This window comes from Lepus europaeus, chromosome 1, assembly GCF_033115175.1.
Source record: "Lepus europaeus isolate LE1 chromosome 1, mLepTim1.pri, whole genome shotgun sequence".
Taxonomy (NCBI): Eukaryota; Metazoa; Chordata; class Mammalia; order Lagomorpha; family Leporidae; genus Lepus; species Lepus europaeus.
This window is the reverse complement of record NC_084827.1, coordinates 52,705,587-52,724,435: the sequence shown is the minus strand read 5'-3', so window position 1 is coordinate 52,724,435 and position 18,849 is coordinate 52,705,587. Positions and strand designations below refer to the sequence as shown.

At 42.5% G+C, this 18,849-nt stretch overlaps 1 protein-coding gene across 1 annotated transcript; it reads right to left on the bottom strand.

Moving 5' to 3' along the window:
* Positions 1–979: 979 nt before the first annotated feature.
* On the bottom strand, positions 980–16,707 carry LOC133762612 (myosin light polypeptide 6-like). The gene is made up of 2 exons (XM_062195562.1): positions 16,612–16,707; positions 980–1,501 (listed from the first exon to the last, which is right to left on the bottom strand). Exons 1-2 carry the CDS (start codon positions 16,705–16,707, stop codon positions 980–982), a joined length of 618 nt encoding a protein of 205 aa, XP_062051546.1.
* Between the last annotated feature and the right edge of the window lie 2,142 nt (positions 16,708–18,849).

Below are 18,849 nucleotides of genomic sequence, written 5' to 3'. Positions count from 1 at the left end.
GATGCTGAAGTACTTGGGCCCCTGCCACCCATACAAGAGAACCAAACTGAATTCTGGGTTCCTGGCTTCAGACTGGCCAGCCCCAGCTCTTGTAAGCATTTGGGGACTGCAACAGTGGATTTAAGAGCTCTCTTTGTCTCTGTCTCTTTCTCTCCTGCTTTCAGATTAAAAACCAAATCATTCTTAGGAGATACAGTGAAAACACTTGGCACATTCACTTATAGGAGCTGGTCTCCAGTCTATCTGCCAGAGTTGCAGAAAGGATACTTGTAATCAAAAGTTTCCAAAAGACTGAAGAAATGAAATATAATTATAACATCCTTTGTTGAGTCATATTTATTTTTTATGTATATATCTAGTCTTTATTTTCCCTTGGGAAACAGCTTCTAGATAAAAAATAAATAGGTCTCAATGGGCTAATCCTCCGCCTGCAGCGCCAGCACACCGGGTTCTAGTCCTGGTCGGGGTGCTGGTTCTGTCCCGGTCACTCCTTTTCCTGTGCAGCTCTCTGCTGTGGCCCGGGAAGGCAGTGGAGGATGGCCCAAGTGCTTGGGCCCTGCACCCGCATGGGAGACCAGGAGAAGCACCTGGCTCCTGGCTTTGGATCAGCGCGGTGCGCTGGCCACAGCGGCCACTGGGGGGTGAACCAATGGAAAAAGGAAGACCTTTCTCTCTTTCTCTCTCTCTCACTGTCCACTCTGCCTGTCAAAATAAATAAATAAATAAATAAATAAATAAATAAATAGGTGTCAACCACAATGAAGTTGAATTCTCCATCCCATTGCAGTTGATTTTCTCTCTCTCTCTCTTTTTTATCTTTTTTTTTGGAGGGGGGGGATGTAGCACAGAGAGCAAGTTGACTTATTCTATGCTGACAGCAAGCATCATCTGAGAGCTCAGAAAGATGCTGTGACCAGAGAACCTGATACAAAATCTCACACACAGAAAGGCACTGGCTCTGAGGATCCTGAGAATGTCCTCAGCCACTTGGCATCATACGGACAAGCTCTTTGTAGTTGATATGACCACTGCTGCCTTTGTGCCCTGCCACTAGCATCTCTACTTCTTCCTCTGTCATCTTCTCACCCCGTGTGACAAGGACATGATAGATATCAGCACCCATGCTAGTGCCATTCCTTTCCTTGTCAAACATCCAAAGGCCTTCAACATAATCCTTGTAGTTTCCCTGGTCCTTGCTCTTGGTCACAATCTGTAGCATTGGCAGGAAGTACTCAAGGTCCAGCACCTTAACATTCATCTCATCACTCCTGGGGTTCCCCAGGACCTTGAGCACCTTGGCATTGGTGGGGTTCTGGCCCAGAGCCCTTATCACATCCCCACACTGGCTGTACAGGGTCTTACAATCTCCTGTCCAGTCAAAAAGCGGGAAGGCCTCCTTGAATTCTGTGGTCTGGTCTTCAGTGAAGATGCATGTCTTGACTGCTCTGTGAGATCTTTTCTTGCAGTAGTGGCTTTTTCTTTTTCTTTCTGTGACTTTTGTCTAATCAGCTATTCGGCATGTCAACACTGTAAGATTGGCAAGGGGCATTCTTGCATCTTAACCCCTCCTTATCTAACTCTAAAATTCTTTTCATCTGCAATCCTGAAACTTCAAATTCAGAAATCAAGTTGGCACAAAAACAACAATGGAATTTAATACAAAGGCAGATGCAGGGGCTGGCACTGTGGCGTAGCGGGTAAAGCCACTGCATGCAGTGCCTGCATCCCATATGGGTGCCGGTTTGAGGCCCGGCTGCTCCACTTCCTATCAAGCTCTCTGCTATAGCCTGAGAAAGCAGTGCAAGATGGCCCAAGCCTTTGGGCCCCTGTACCCGCATGGGAGACCTGGAAGAATCTCCTGGCTCCAGGCTTCAGAGCAGTGCAACTCCAACCGTTGCGGCCAATTGGAGAGTGAACCAGCAGATAGAAGACCTCTCTCTCTCTCTCTCTCTCTCTCTCTCTCTGCCTCTTCTCTCTCTGTGTAACTCTGCCTTTCAAGTAAAATGAATAAATCTTAAAAAAAAAAAAAAAAACAGCCTTTCCACTTGCAAAACAGATGGAATGGCCTGGGAAAGAGCTTTCTCCTGAGGGATGAATCATTGTAGCTGAAGCAGTGGAAATGTTCTTCTTGTGGTTACTGCCTCGCAACACACTTGATGGCACATGGGTTACATCCATGCCTAGGAATGAAGTGGAGAGTCAAAGTGAAAGCCTGAATAATGTCGGTCTTCCCTAAGTCCTTCCCATCCTAATTATTGATACTCTGTGGCACAAGTGACTTGGACTTACACTTGAAGTGTAAATTGAATGAGTTATGTGGCTACATAAAGCAGTACTTAGTTATCCGGTATTTGAGGAACATCAGCATTTTATAACCTCCATAGTGAATACTGGTGGGTCAGCAATCCCATGTTTTTCTGTACAGCCAGAGCAATGACTTTGGTTTGGAAACCAGATGCTCTACACTGACTTGGTGGTTTTCAAAGCAACATTTTGGTTATTCTATTTGTAGAGGGCAAGGAGTTGGCTACCAGATCTGGGACCATTGTTCAAGGCCTGTCCAACCCCCAACCCCCAGCCTGTAAATACTGTTACCCAAAACAATACATTTTCTAGGGAGGAAGCAGAGATACTCAAAAAGCAATATGTGACACATCTGTCTATTTTCAAGTACACCAGTATACCATTGAAACTTTTTTTAAGATTTTTAAAATTTATTTCATTTGAGAGTTAGAGTTATAGACAGTGAGAGGGAGAGACAGAGAGAAAGGTCTTTGCTTCGTTGGTTCACTCCCCAAATGGCCGCAATGGCCGGAGCTGCACCTATCCGAAGCCAGAAGCCAGGCAACTCTTCCTGGTCTCCTATGTGGGTGCAGAGGCCCAAGGACTAGGGCCATCCTCTACTGCTTTCCCAGGCCATAGCAGAGACTGGAAGTGGAGCAGCCGGGACTAGAACTGGTGCCCTTATGGGATGCCGGCGCCGCAGGCGGAGGATTAACCTACTGTACCACAGTGCCAGCCCCACCATTTAAACTCTTACAGTTGAATATATCCAATGCTCTAACATTGATTCTTGGAGTCTGATGAATACTTTGATGTCAATCATCATATATCCAGAAATATATATGTGTATAAATACTTATATATACATGTATTATGGATATATTACATATATATATATTTATGGATATATTTTATACATAAATATATGTATTTATATACTGAGGTGTTCTCTTATCCTGAAACAAAAACATCAAAAACCCTCTACTGGTTTTCCATAGTTAGCATGACAAAAAACCGCAACTTGAGCTTCAAGCAACACAAATTTATTATGGTACAGTTCTGTAGGTTATGAATGTGACACAGGGGTCACACAGGTCTTGGCAGGACTCTAATCCTTTCTGGAGGCTTCATCTCCAAACAGATAGTTTTCTTGCCTTTTCTATCCCCTACAGGCCACTTGAACTCCCTGGCTCATGACCCCCTTTCTCCATCTTCAAAGCTGGTGCAGAGGTTGGAGTCCCTTTCATGCTGCTATGACTCTTGTTTTCTACAGCTGAGCCTGCTTGTCTGTTTTTAAGGACTCAGGAATAGATTGCATTCACCTTCGTAACCCAGAACGGTCTCCCCTTCTCAAGTCCATTTGGGGAGTGAACCCCATCTGCAATGTCCCTTTTTCATATTTTAATAGTTCTTACTTAAACTGCAATAAAATAGAGTGATTTAAAGATTATTCAACTTTTTTCATTAATATAGGATAGTCATTGTTGAAACACTTTATCAGCTACTGAAAAACACAGCCCATACACTAGATTTACCCACATGAGGTCTTTAAAATTTTTTACTTAGTCATTTACTGTCAAGTGTTTATTGGCTTCCAAATCTATGCTGGTACACTAAATGACTATAAACCATCATCTTATCCCATGGCATTTCACTCTTTAGGGATTAACTATAAAACACTATCTAGCATCAAAGCTTATTAATCAAGAGCCCTATTTTCAATAAAACAAAGGCACATGCCCACTACATGCATATTTACATATACATCTACCCATAGTATAAATACATACACATATATACATATATCACCTATATGCCCACTACACACACACACACACACATGCACATATAAGACAGTAGGTACTTCAAGTAGTTCATGAAAAATGTATATTATGATAATACAATGCATGGATTTCAAGAATTTTTGCAAGAAAAAAACTTAGCTTAAAAAACGTATTTAGCCACATATTTATTTGAAAGGCAGAGTAACACAGAGAAGGAGAGAGAGAGAGTGGGCACAAGCAAGCTTCCATCCACTGGTTCAGTCCCTAAATGGCTGTAACAACTGGGGCTGGGCCAGGCTGAAGCTAGGAGCCAAGAACTCCATCTGGGTGTCCCATGTAGCAAGCAGAGGCCCAAGAACTTGGGCCATTATTTGCTGCTTCCCAGGCACATTGAGAGATAGCTGAATTGAAAACAGAGTAGTAGTGAGGCTTGAACTTGGGCCCCAACATGGGTGTGGGCATCCCAAGTGGCAGCTTAGCCAATATGTCACAATGTCCACCCCCAAATAATAGGTTTTAATTCCAGTATTCCATGAACTTTTTGAACTACCCTCATATACTCACAGATGTGCATATATATACATATATAGGTAGAGATCCTGTATTTAATCTAATCATGGGCAGCCTCATGTTTTACAGGGATCTCTAAAACTCTGTAGTTTCAGACTGATAACATAGGTTGCTAAACTCTCATGGTTTGCAATGACCACAGTATACTTTGTGGACTTTTTATGGGGCTTGAGGCTTCTGTAAATCTTAGAGCTTCACACTTTATTCAAGCCCAAAAGCCATCTTTAACATTGCTCTTATAGGCCATTGTCAATGAAAACCCTGAGATTCTATTAGGCTATTTCCAGTAAAAGTGTTGCTCTTGGTAGACCTTCTATATTCAACTCTCAACTTGTTTAAAGGAGATATATATATATATATATATATATATATATATATATATATATATATAATAGAATATGAACGGGGCCGGCACTGTGGAATAGCAGATAAAGCCAGTTCAAGTCCCAGCTGCTCCATTTCCAACCCAGCTCTCTGCTATGGCCTGGGAAAGCAGTGGACGATGGCTGAGTCCTTGGGCCCCTGCACCTGCATGGAAAGGCCCAGAGGAAACTCCTGGCTCCTGGCTTTGGATCGGCACAGCTCCAGCCATTGCAGCCAATTGGGGAGTGAACCAGTGGATGGAAGACCTCTCTCTCTCTCTCTACCTCTCCTTCTCTGTGTAACTCTGACTTTCAAATAAGTAAATATTAAAAAAAATAGAATATAAACTACTTTAGTAAAGAAACTGAGGATCTAGCAGGGCTTCCCCAACATAAGGGCAATTTTAAACAGGAAGAATAATGCTGATTGCCACTCATTGTATTCCCTTGGCCTCATTTTCAGAAAATTCCTTACACATTGGTTGATCACCCTTCTCAGGGAGTTTAGAGATGAATGAAGAGACAAAGATAGCAAATCAAAAATTTATGTGGTTAAAATAATCTACATCTGAGAGCTAATTTTTGGTGTTAGCTTGGCTGGGTCAATTGTCATTTGATCAAATATCATTCTGCATGTTCCTGTCAGATGGGATTAACATTGAAACTCATAACTTTGAGTAAATTAGATATTTCTCCATATATGTGTGTGGGAAGCTCATTTAATTAATTGAAGACCTTAATAAAACAAAGACTGACCACCTCTGAGCAAGAAAGAATCCTGCCAGGAGCCTGCCTGTAATTCTTCTCTAAGTCTCCACCTGCCAGTCTGCACTGCAGGTTTTGGACTCACCAAGCCCCTATAATCAGATGAACAAATTCCTTAAAACGAAGCTCTTCACACACCATGTGTGTATTGGGTCTGTTGTTCTGAACTAATGTACTGTGCTATGAAAGCCATTTTTTATGTTTTCTTGGAAATATTATCCACAACAAAATATCCTGGTCAGTAGCTCCCATTTATTTTACACATTTATTCTAGATTATTCCAGGGAGAAATTTGAGCATTATGAGCTGATTATTAAACTACTCTAAATAATTCTAGCTTTAGCTCAATCTCCTGAGACAAAGGTTGAAGTTTTAAGCAATTGCAATAGGCAGCACTTATGCAACAAATAATTTTGAGTACTTAGCCAGTAGAAAGCACTGTTCGAAGCACTGAGAATAAAGTGGCGAATAAAAGAGACAAACATATTCCTGTTTGTATGGAATTTATATCCTAATGGTAGGAGATAAATAAGTTTATATTGGTCAAATGGTGGTAAGTGCTAAGAATAGAACTACTTAACCCTGTTTTAGGATGTAGAGTGATGGGATAAAGTAGGTTTGTGTAATTTTGTTTGATGTATTTGAAGTAAAGACATTTAAGAGGAGATCTAGATGAAGTGAATTAGAGAGCCGTGTATACTTATGGACAGGAAGGGTTCTAGGCTCTGAGAGCAGTTAAGGCAGGGCCATGGGGCAGAATTGTGTTCAGAGTTGTTGCTGTGGATTCGTTCCTGAGAGGAAGAGCGTGGTGGGGGCAAGAGGCGTGGAGTCACCACACAGACCCTGGGAGTCGGGTGAAAGCAGGCCTGAGGCAAGCAGCCTGTAGACATATTAATTTCAGTTGCTACAGAAGCTTATGTAGTAAGGCAGCCAATTTGGTCAAGGGGCGGTCTATGCCCTAACCAATCACACCCTGTTGCCAGGCAGTTTCCAAAGCCATCCAATCACAGCCTGTTGCCAGGCAGTTTCTGTTGCCAGTGGCCATCTTGGCATGGCCTTCTCATTCCACCACATTTACCCCTTTTCGTTTATTTTTGAGTAATGGGAGGCATGATTCTTGGCCATACTATTGTTGACCCCATTTCCATGTGGTCGCCGTACACAGCTGTGCCTGTCTTAGGTTTTCCCTCAGGGGATCTTACCCATCATTGACTAACCAGCGCTCAAAACGGGAGACCACAGGAGTGCTTGCTCAGATGGGGGTAGGGATGAGGAACAATGGTAATCAGGAATGGCATGACTGCACACAGGCTGTGGGCCATTTGAGTGGCTGACCAGAGCTAGTGGGGTATAAAACAGTAACAGATGTGGCTATGGGCAGTTTCTCAGGGTAGGATGATAGGGCAGGTGCATCCACTAACAAGGCAGACTCTAAGGTGGACTCTCAGTGTTATTCAGCTGGTTTTGGTTGGCTGTCAGTTGCAGGCTTGATGCTTCTGGCTGGTACCCAAATAGTACAAATAGGCTGTCCCGCATTCTCTGGAAAGACACAAGTATATCCTCGGCCCTTGTTTAGCAGAAGCCTTTTTACAGGCGTTGGAATCCAGGACCTCAATTCTGTGTCCACTTTGAGATTAACAACAAACATGCAGGTGGGATGGGGTCTAGCAGCTGCCCTGAGAGCCTGGGGTGCCCGAGGACTGCCACAAATTGGGGATCCTCACTGGGTGCGGATGGGATGACCTTGCATGGGTTATCGCCTTGAGGTCATCTAAGTTCATCCCACGAGTATGTGGGGGGTGGCTGACCAGGCTTTGCTGCGTTGTCTGCTGTCATGTCATTTTCACTGTCGGAGCTCTCTCTCCCTAAGTTATCAACTGTTGTCAGTGAGACAGGGACTGGAGTGTCAGGCTCTTATCACTCACAGATTCATTATGTTCAGGATTCTGAGAGGGGGGTATCTATCCCATGTTTGAGTGCTTAAAAGCGGCGTGCCACACCAACTCTAGCCAAAGGAAAGACATGTATACAGCACTGCTGCCATAACAAAGCAAATTCTGGCATCTCAGCGGCTGATGGCATTATGCAGGGGGTTCCCTAACTTAGACGAACAGACAGTGGTATATCAGATCGTATGTATGTCCTGTGCTTAATGGGGGACTTCCTTGATTCATTAGGTCAAGACCATATGCCCACATGGTGTCTCCAGAGCATCACCTCTCTTGAGTGAGGGAAGATGACTTGGTTCTGAATTCTGGGATGATCAGTCCCTTATGTGAATTCGTCGGGCTAACCGAAAGTATAAGGAGGAACCGAGAAGCAGTGTTACCCTTCTAGGCGGTGTGTGCCTAACCTGGGGTCACTTAGACCGAGGACAAGGACAAGGAAAGGGGTGTAGGAGGGGCTTCTGTGCTCACCCTCACAGAACCGAACAGCACACAAAACGCCAAGGGGCCTACTTGCTGAAATCAAGGGGGGACCTCGCTGAGTCTGACACACTGTCTCTCAGTCACATTGGTGCACCAGATGTTGCCGTGGATTTGTTCCTGAAAGGAAGATCATGGTGGGGGCAAGAGGCACAGAGTCACCACACAGACCCCAGGAGTCGGGTGAAAGCAAGCCTGAGGCAAGCAGCCTGCAGACTCATTTATTTCAGTTACTACAGCAGCTTATATAGCCAAGGCAGCCAATCTGGTCAAGGGACAGTCTATGCCCTAACCAATCACAGCCTGTTGCCAGGCAGTTTCTGTTGCCAGCGGCCATCTTGGCATGGCCTTCTCATTCCACCACACAGAGTGTTAAAGGAATACAAGGAGGATGGGGTGTCTACAAAGGACTGAGTGAGGGAGAGAAGTACGAGATGAAGATGTAGGAGATGAAGCCAGAGAGGTTGTCAGCACTACTCTTTGTAGGGCCTTACAGATTTTGTTCTAGATGAAATGGAAAGACAATGCAGCTTTTTGAGCAGAATATTTACACAATTTAATTTTTAAAAAAGATTTCATTTATGTATTTTGAAAGGCTCATTTACAGAAACAGAGGTCTCCCATGTGGGTGGCGGATGCCCAAGCACTCAGGCCATCTTCCGTTGCTTTCCCAGGCACATTAGCAAGGGGCTGAATTGGAAATAGAGCAGCTGGGACTTGAAGCATTGCTCATATGAGATGTGGGAATCACAGGAGGTGGCTTACCTGCAGGGCCACAATTCAATCCCCTAAACAGTTTAAGGGGCCTTAGGCTACTCTGGGCATGAGAGAAAGTGTGAGAGGGTGAAAGCTGGGAATGCTGACAGTGGACATGGAGTCTGATATACTTGCATTTCAAAGGTAGAGTCAGGAGAACTGAAAACAAAGGATTGAGCATGACTCCAGTGTTTGCATATGATCAACTTAAAGAAAGGAATTAGCTAAGATGGAAAAGTGTGTGAAAAGAGCTGCTGCAGGAGGGATGAGGGTTAAGAATCTGGTTTTGAGAGAGTCGCATCTCAGATGTCACTTAGCCAGCTAAGTGGATATTCAGGAAGACAGTTGGATGAGTATGGAATTTAATTTTTATTTTTTCAATGTTTTTTTAGAGAGAAGAGCTACCATCTACTGGCACTCTCTCACTCTCTCTCTTTCAAAATGTATTTATTTGAAAGTCAGAGATAACAGAGAAAGAGAATCTTCCATCTGCTCATTCTTTCTCCAAATAGCAGCAACTGCCAGGGCTGGGCTGATCTGAAGCCAGAAGCTTCATCCAGGTCTCCTATGTGAATGCAAGAGCCCAAATACTTGGGCCATCTTCTACTGCTTTCCCAGGCACATTAGCAGGGAGCTGGACTGGAAATGGAGCAGTGGGGACTGGAATTGGTGCCCATGTGGGATGCTGGCTCTTAAGGTGGAGGCTTAACCTTCTATACCACAGCACTGGCCCTGAGTATGGAATTTAAGGGTAAGGTCTTAGCTAGTAATGTAATGTGTTTGGGAATTGTCAGTTATGAAGTCAGGAGACTGGATACAATCTCCAGAAGCAAATACAGAGACTGAAGAGGAGAATTTGTGGACACAGTTTAGGGATGCTCCAACATTTGGAGGTCAGGAGAGGAGAAACAGCCAGTAAGGCAGAAGAAAATCCCAGGGAAGGTGGGGCCTTCAAGGGGAAGTGAAGGAAGTGTTTTGAAGTACATTGGAAGTGATCTACAGACAGGAATTGAATTCTCCATTGGTTTTTATCAGTGTGAGAGTCTTGAGTATCTTGCTTGTCAGCATTTGAATATAGTAAATAAATGCCTAACTGAGTTCCCTTCAAGGATAACATAGATGAGAGGAAGCATACATAAAATATGGGTAACTTGGAGCAGGCATTGGTGCCGGAGCTAAGATGCTGCTTGCGATTCCTGCATCCCATATTGGAGGGCCTGGGTACGAATGCTGGTTCCACTCCCAATTCCATCTTCCTGTTCATAGACACTCTGGGATGTTTCCAGAGCAAAGGACGGTTTAAATAATTGGGTCCCTCCCACTCATGTGGGGGCTTCAGCCTGGCCCACCCCCAGCTGTTGTGGATATTTGAGGAGTGAATCAGTGGGTGGGAGCTCTGTCTGCCTATCTGATACCTACCTCCTCTACCTCAAATAAACAAATAGTTTATGTGTTTATAGGAGAAACTCTTTTTGGAATTTTGAGGTTAGAGAAGGTAAAGAATGGAGTATGTTGGGGCTGGCACTGTGGTGCAGTGGGTTAAAGCCCCAGTCTGCAGCACCAACATCCCACATAGGCGTCAGTTTGAGTCCCGGCTGCTCCACTTCCAATCCAGCTCTCTGCTATGGCCTGGGAAAGCAGTAGAAGATGGCCCAAGTGCTTGGGCCCCTGCACCCTTATGGGAGACCTGGAAGAAGCTCCTGGTTACTGGTTTCAGATCAGCTCAGTTCTGGCTATTGCGGTCATTTGGGGAGTGAACTAGCAGAATGGAAGAACTCTCTCTCTCTCTGACTCTCTCTCTATATAACTCTGTCTTTCAATTAAATAAAAATTTAAAAAAAGATGGAGTATGTCTAATAGAGGGACACAGTAATGGTCTATTTATTCTGTTTTTTAGGTTAAAGGATATGCATGTATGCAGTAAAAATGATGTATCAGAGGAGGAGTATCTGATAAGGCAGGATGAGAGGAGCTAAATTAAGTGTAGAAGTTGGATTCAGACAAGAAAAAAGGTAGTTTTGGCTATAGCTGCACATAGGGTGTTGGGTTTGGTGGTGAGAATGTGACAAAACTCTTTTGATTTGTCAATTTATTTCAGTGAAATAGAAGTAATAAGTGTAGAGTAAGGATGAAGGGACAAGGTGATAAATGCAAAGAACTTTATTATCTGACTGTGAGTCTGTTTTCCTCAACTGAACTTAGGGAATTTGGAGCGGGAGCCCTTTCACCTCATCTTCTTCAAGCAGAATATTTATAATTAAGGGCATCTTTTAGTTTGTTTTTGAAGGTGACTCACCAAGAACGCCAGCCAACTTACTTAGCCGGACCCCACCCCCCACCCACACCCTGCCTATGAGGGTCTGTGTGGTTATATTGCTAATGGGAATGTAGCCTGACCTCTGTCTACATGTAGATAATGACTTTAGAGTAAATCATATTCAATGTGTGGCACCAGCTTTTGTTTTTCCTTCCTCATCCTCAAAAGAATATCTAATCTCCACAGGGGATTAGAACAACTGCTTTAGAGATATTGTCAACTGCCTATTTTTAATAGGTTTTCTTTATTCTCATTTGTTTGAAAGACAGAAACAGATACAAACACAGACACACAGAGAAATTTTCCCATCCATTGTTTTACTTCCCAAATATCTCCAGCTGCTCGGGGCTGACCCAGATGAAGCCAGGAACTCAATTTGGGTCTTGGTGTGTAGGTGGCAGAGATCCAGATACTTGAACCATCAAGGCTGGGACTTGAACCCAGGATGCAGGCATCTCAACCACTGCCCTGATCTTTTCAATCCATTCCTTCCCACAATCCATAAGGCAAGTAAAACAAGCAGCTACTGGCTGCCCATCACAGGCAAGGGACTAATCTTTGGTAGGATCTACAATATGAAACAAGCAATAACTCTCTGCCTTCCAAACTTGCTGAAGGTGAATTTATTAAACACTTTATAGGCACAAGTATAATTTGGGACATCCTTCCAAAAGTATTCCACTCGATAGTTGAGATGTTGTTAATGAGGGGGTAATATTTTGATATGGCAGAGAGTAGTTTCCGGTTGAATGCCAATATTTTTCTTTCTTAGAAGACTTTCTTTCTCTTTTGAATTTCTACATTGTAATGAGGGCTTTTCCTTCCCCATACTGGTCTCACTGGAGCAAAAGTGGGAAAATAAGGAGTAGGAAGGGAACTAACACTCAGTATTGAGTATCTGTCAGGCACTCTCTAGAGGTTATTTCAATTTTAAAAGAGTATTGTGAAACAGGTCTCTGAGTCTCTACTTTGCAAATTAGGAAACTAGCATAATAAAAGTAGCTCCAAGTCACTTGGCCTCATGGAGAGCTGTTAATTAATTACCATGCTTCAGAAAATTTTGGAAATCAAAACATTGTTGAATTTGACTGCAACATGCCCTAGGCCTTCCTGTATAGAACACCTGCCCACTGTGTCTTGACCTAGCATCCTGGCTCCCAGATCATCTCCCTCTACCAGCCTGACTTAATCAAGGTCATTGAAAACTATTCCCCTTTTGCCAGGTATAAGCAGCTGCTCCAGGTGTTATCATCAGATCTATTGAACTTGGTGTCACTTCCATCACCCTGTGGATAACTCTGGTCCACAACCAGCCCTTATGAATGGACACCACTTGATGAATGTCCTCAAGATGACAGCAAGTCACTGATAGCCATTCTTTGATTCAACTCCTCAGCCACTTGACAGCACTGTGATCCAAGCAATGCATTACCAGCTTGTTGAAAAGAAATGTCATGTGAAACGGTATCAAAGCCTTCCTGAAGTCTGGATGTATTATGACTCTTGCTTCTCCTTTGTCAGTATTCTGGAGGAAGAAATTAACTTTACTTCACTGGTTTCTTCCTCAAGGCACATTGGCAAGTACCCAGCAGCTCTTACTTTGTTAATTTGCTTATCTATAGAGCATTTGTATCTTCCAAAAATTGAGATTTTTCATTTTAACTGACAAGCATACCTAACACTATATTCTAAAAATATTCAAACATTTTTAGATGATCTTTGTTAGGTTCTATTCAGACTTTATAAGAGATAGGAATATGCCCTTAGGATCCAGGGAGTCATGGAAATACTCCCTTTGTCCATTCATAAGCACTGAATTGAAGGTTAAGTCACCTCCTGTGACACTGGCATTCTATATGAGCACTGGTTGGAGTCTCAACTACTCCACTTCCAATCCAGCTGCCTGTTAACGCACCTGGGAAAGAACGAAAGGTGGCCCAAGAACTCCTAGATGGAGTTGCAGGCTCCTGGCATTGTTGAAGCCATTTATGGAGCGAATCAGCAGAGGGAAAATCTTACTTTCCCCCTCTCTCAGTAACTCTGACTTTCAAATAAACAAATCATAAAATCAATTCAAATAACTACTGACCACCTAGATAAGGGTTGTCTGTATATTCCAGTTCTGACACCAGTATCTCAGTAGTATGAAGTGTCATTATTCCCAAGATCAGTAGCTTGGTGTGAGGAGGAGAACTGAGAGTGTGAGGGGATGTGTATGCACATGAGGGATGGTGCAGAGAAAGAGAAATGCATACATTTCCAAGGTAAGGTGAAGTCATTCCTACCACTATGTCTATTTCATTCCCTTAGGAAACTCATGGGGGATTTTAATCCCCAATTTTTCTGTATTTCCAATGAGTATAAGTGAACCCATAGAATAGAAAACGAAACTTAATGTACTTATATTTGGAAAGACAGATTTGGTTGCACAAGTCTTTAATCATCCCTGTGACAATTCATTGCTTTTTATGTGACATCACCCTCTGAATCCTGGCCACCAACTGCTTTGCAAATTTATTCAGTGTCCTCCTTTCCTGGTGGAGAAAGCCAGGCTTTGGTTTTGATGCTGAAGCTACTCGTTTACATCTCCCATTTCCCATTAAGTTGTTGTTGCTTCTTCGAATGAAATGTAGGGATGATAAATGCATATTTTTCCTCCTCAATATAAGCAGACTTTTAAAAAGTCAGTCATAGTATTCTAGACCAGGGATCAGCAAATGCTTACTATAAAAGGCCAGACGGTAAATATTTTACGCTTTGCAAACCACATGGTCTGTGTTGCAACTGCTCAACTCTGTGGTCATAGGATTAAAACAGCCATAAACAACGTGAAATGGATGAGCATGGCTGTGTTCTAATACAAAACTTTTTTTCCACAAACATATGGTTGGCCAGATAGGGTCTGTGGGCCGAGGACTGCAGTTTGTCTGCTGTAGATTGCAGATTCCTATTCTGAATACTGGCCAGTACTCAGAGTAGAATCTGAGGATGGAACCTTCCCAGAATTCCTGGGCTAAAGGACTGAGACATTACAACATCTGGGTGTCGACTTTTATTTAAAAAATTTATTTGTTTTGAAAGGCAGAGTTATTCAGAGAAAGAGGGAGAGAGAGACAGAGAGAGAGAGAGAGAGAGAAAGGGAATCTTCCATCTGTTGGTTCTCTCCCCTAGATGGCCTCAATGGCCAGGGCTGGGCATGCTGAAGCCAGAAGGAGCTTCTTCTGTGTCTTCCACATGGGTAGCAAGGAGCCAAGCACTTGGGCCATCTTCCACTGCTTTTCCCAGGCCATTATCAGGGAGCTGGATCAGAAGTAGAGCATCAGGATATTGGTGTCAAAGGCAGCAGCTTAAACAGCTATGCCACAACACCAGCCCCTGGTATTGACTTTAAAAAAAAAAAAAAAAACTAATTAATTTATTTGAAAAGCAGAGTTACAGAGAGAAAGAAAGAGATCTTCCATCCAATGGCTCACTCCCCAAATGGCTGCAAAGGCCAGAGCTGGGCCTGTCCAAAGACAAGAGATGGAGCTTCATCTGGGTCTCCCACATGGGTACAGGGGTCCAAGGACTTGAGCCATTTTCTGCTGCTTTCCCAGGCCATTAGCAGAAAGTGGAGCAGCTGTGACTCAAACTGGTGCCTATATGGGTTGCCAGCATAGTAAGTGACAACTTCACCAGCTACTACTGGCCCCCGGTATTGACTCTTAATTTGCCTGTTGTTGATTTTCACCTGAAGAACTGATTTAACTTAGTGCCCTCTCCTCTGAGTGTCTTGAAGTTGAGTCATTTTGGAACCAGAGAGCAATTTTCAGCTCTACTCATTTTCCTTCTCTTTAATTTTGCCAGTGGTGAGGTAGCATGGGAATTTTATACATTCTTTTGTTTGAAGATTTGAAAAGAATGGCATGAAATACAGTACCTCAAAGTCGTTGCCTTAGAATAGGTACTATTAGATATGGCAGTTCAGTCATCAAAAGATTTTCCCTGTAGGACTGAAAGGAAGCAAAAAAGCTACAACCAAACAGACCTAAATTATAATGGGATAGGATGAAATGGAATTGACTGTAGCTTAGCAACCATCAACTGTATCTCCGTTATTTATGAAATTTTAAATGCGTGGAAGTAGTTTAAGCTTATTCCTGATTCCTGTGGGCTGGCTCTGTAGCCAAATGGACAATTACAGAGAAGGTAGATATGGCTTTGAAAAGCTAATGGGACACTTCAGGATAAAATAAAATTAAAAAGGAGACAGGCATAAAGAAAGAGAAAATTTTTCTCAGAGATTATTGCTTGAGTAAAACATTTCTTATTGTCTTTCTGTAAGAATAATTAACAAATAACTTAAGACTGGTAATTTTTTTTTTTTACAATTTATTATTTAACTTATTTCAAAGGCAGAGTAACCAAGAGAAAGGGAGAGACAGAGAGGGAGGGAAGAGATCTTCCATCTACTGGTTCAATGCCAAATGGCTGCAATAGCCAGAGTTGAGCCAGGCCAAAGCCAGGAACTAAGAACTCCATCTGAATCTCCTATGTGAGTGGCAGGGACCCAAGTACCTGGGCCATTTTCTTCTGCCTTCCAGGCCCATTAGCAGGAAATTGGGTTGGAAGCAGAACAACTGGGACTCAAAGAGGCTCTTTGATATGGGATATTGTCCTCATAAGTGGTGGCTCAACCCACTGTACCACAGTGCCTACCCCTGGTAAATAGTATGATCTAATGCATCTTTATACTGCAAAAAGAAAACTTCTGTGATTTAAATGATAGACTGATAAGATGGGCCCTCTTGCAGGCAGTTGTGTAGTGGAATTCATTCTCCTCTCCTACCAAAATTTAGAGACTTTTTACTCTTGTGCTAACATCACTGCCAGCAGAGATTGCAAATGTCTTCTTTGCAGATTATTATACAAAAGATATTGTACAAAGTGCTTTATTTGATCTTTTAAGCCCAATTTTATATGAAAAAAAACCTCATTCTTATATCCACTTATTGCCTTCAAACTCTCTTTAATGGAGCTTTATCAATTTGAAAAATAAAATCTCACTAATTTGTACATTATCACTTTAAAATTTGAGATAATTTGGACAGTGCTAGCCTAAAGATGATCTGTTCAATATTCATGGCAAAATAAAATTTTTCAAGATGATGATTAATGCAAATAACCAAAGCAAGCTAGAAGTTCAACTGGGATTATTATTAAAGTTTCAGTTTGTTGGTGGACTTTCAAGGCTCTCTCCAAATGAAACATAACATACCTGTCAGCTTTGCACACCAACTCCACACAGCCAAAGATCATCCTGTGTTTTCCTTTTTCTGTGTCCTATTTGTATTGGGAATATACCTTACCTCATCTAGTTCAACCTGGCTAAATCTACTACCTCCTATGGTAGTAGCAGTGGGGTCAACATTTGGCCTAACAGTGAGAATACCTGTGTCCCTCATCAGAGTAGCTGGTTCAACACCTGGCTCCAATGCTGACTCCAGCTTCCTTCTAACACATATAGGGGGAGCAATTATGATGACCCAAGTAATTGAATTCTTGCCACCCATGAGGGAGACCTGGATTGACTTCCCAGCTCCTGGCTCTGACCCTGGTCACTGCTGAAACTTGGGAAGTAACCGAGCAGATGGGAATTTCCCCTCTGTCTCTTTGTCTCAAATAATTCTTTAGAACATTGCATTCCTTCTTGAAAAGCCAGGCTGAAGTATAAGAGGCCTTTTCCTATACTGCAACCAAGACATGCTGTCTATCAAGCTTCTGCAACGTGCCATCATCTTTAAACTGCAAAAAGAAAACTTCTGTGATTTAAATGATAGACTGGTAAGATCGGCCCTCTCTCAGGCAGTTGTGTAGTGATTTGTAGGTGTGATTGGGTCACTGGCAATGTCTCCACATGTGGGCCCAAATATCTGATTGCTGCATTATACTTTCATGTAGCCATATCTGAACACACACACACACACACATATAGACATAGATCTCAATTACTTTCTGTTTATTTATATTTTACCTTACTTTGGAGCCATGTGTTGAAGTTTTTTAAATCATGTTTATAAGTAGGTTCTATTAACTCTAAAATTTTCAAGGTAGTCAACGGAATGTTAAATTTTGTTTTGTTTGTTTTTGATAAAAAGAGTGTTTAGGGTCTGATAGAGAACAGAATATCTGAGAGAGGTTCTGGAAAGATCTGTTCCCTTTCCATGAATTCCTTCTTCAAAGAGTGATACTACCGGACACCCATTTGCCCAAGGCAGACATATGGGAAGCATCATAAATTCCCCCTTGCCTCCCTTCCCCATCCCTCAGTTGCTAAGATATGTTGTTTCTGCCGCTGAGGTGTCCTCATCGCCAGGCTGTGCTCACAGAGGTGCAGCTCACCAGAGTCTCATTGTCTGTGACCTAGATTATTCCAACTCCATCAAGTTCCCAGAAGAGTTTTTTAAAAATTTATTGACATAATAATTTATGGGGTACAATGTGATGTTTTAGGATGTATATTCATTATGTGATGATCAAATCAGAATGATTTGTATATCCATTAAATTGAACATTTATCATATTTTTTTAAAGATTTATTGTTTTGAAAGGTAGAGTTACAGAGAAAGGGAGAGACAGACAGACCTTCAATTCACTGGTTCGCTCCCCAAATGCCACAATGACTGGGGCTGGGCCAGGCTAACGCCAGGAGCCTAGAGCTTCATTTGGGTCTCCCACTGAGGTGCAGGGGCCCAAAGACTTGGGCCATCTTCTGCTGCTTTCCTAGGTGCATTAGCAGGGAGCTGGAATAGAAGTGGAGCAGTTGGGATGCAAATCAGTGCCATATGGGATGCTGGAATGTTGCAGGCTGCAGCTAAAGCTGCTATACCACAATGCTGATCCTTCATTATATCTTTGTTGTGGAAATAACAAATTCAAGTCTTTTCTACTAGCTATTTGAAATCTACACGTATTAGTTTACCAATAGTCACTCCACATGTAATAGAAGACCAGGACTTTGAGGAGTTTGTTAAAATGTGACTGATTATATTATATTCACTTTTAAAATGCCTGGCTGCTCCCTGTTGCTCACACGATAAAATCTCAATTCCCTAGCACGACAAACAAGACCTTTTATGATTTTCTCCCACATTCCTATCTAGCACAGGCCTCTATCCAGTCGCATCTTCCCTACTCACTTCCACAGCCCTCAACCTGCGCTCTTCGTTGCAGCAGCAAAATTACACATTGCTTCTCCCGCCCTGCTCCTCAGTGGCTCCGCACACGTTGCCTGTTCCATTTTAAATGGAAATCTCTTCTCTAAGAACACCCCAGACTTCCTCAAGAAGTTTTTATGTTTGTTTTTTTCTTTTATGAGTTATTTTAAGTATGAACTTAAAATAACTTTAAGTATGAGCTTGCATGGACAGTAAGCTTATTGAAGCTAGGAGATGTCTTTCCCTCCTTGTATTCTCAAAATTAGCACAATGCCTGACAAGACATGTTTATCAGATAAGAATGAACAAATACATACAGCGAACTCTGTGTTTGAAATAATCACTGCTGATTACTATGTCTTTGTACTCAAATTTTACTTCCTAGATCTT

Excerpts from the sequence above, each read along its gene's own strand:
- LOC133762612 (XM_062195562.1), bottom strand. The coding sequence starts at position 16,707 with ATGAGGGACACAGGTATTCTCACTGTTAGGCCAAATGTTGACCCCACT. Across the intron at positions 1,502-16,611 it reads GCCAGGTTGAACTAGATGAG|ACAAAAGTCACAGAAAGAAA; the intron begins GTAAGGTATATT and ends ATAGCTGATTAG.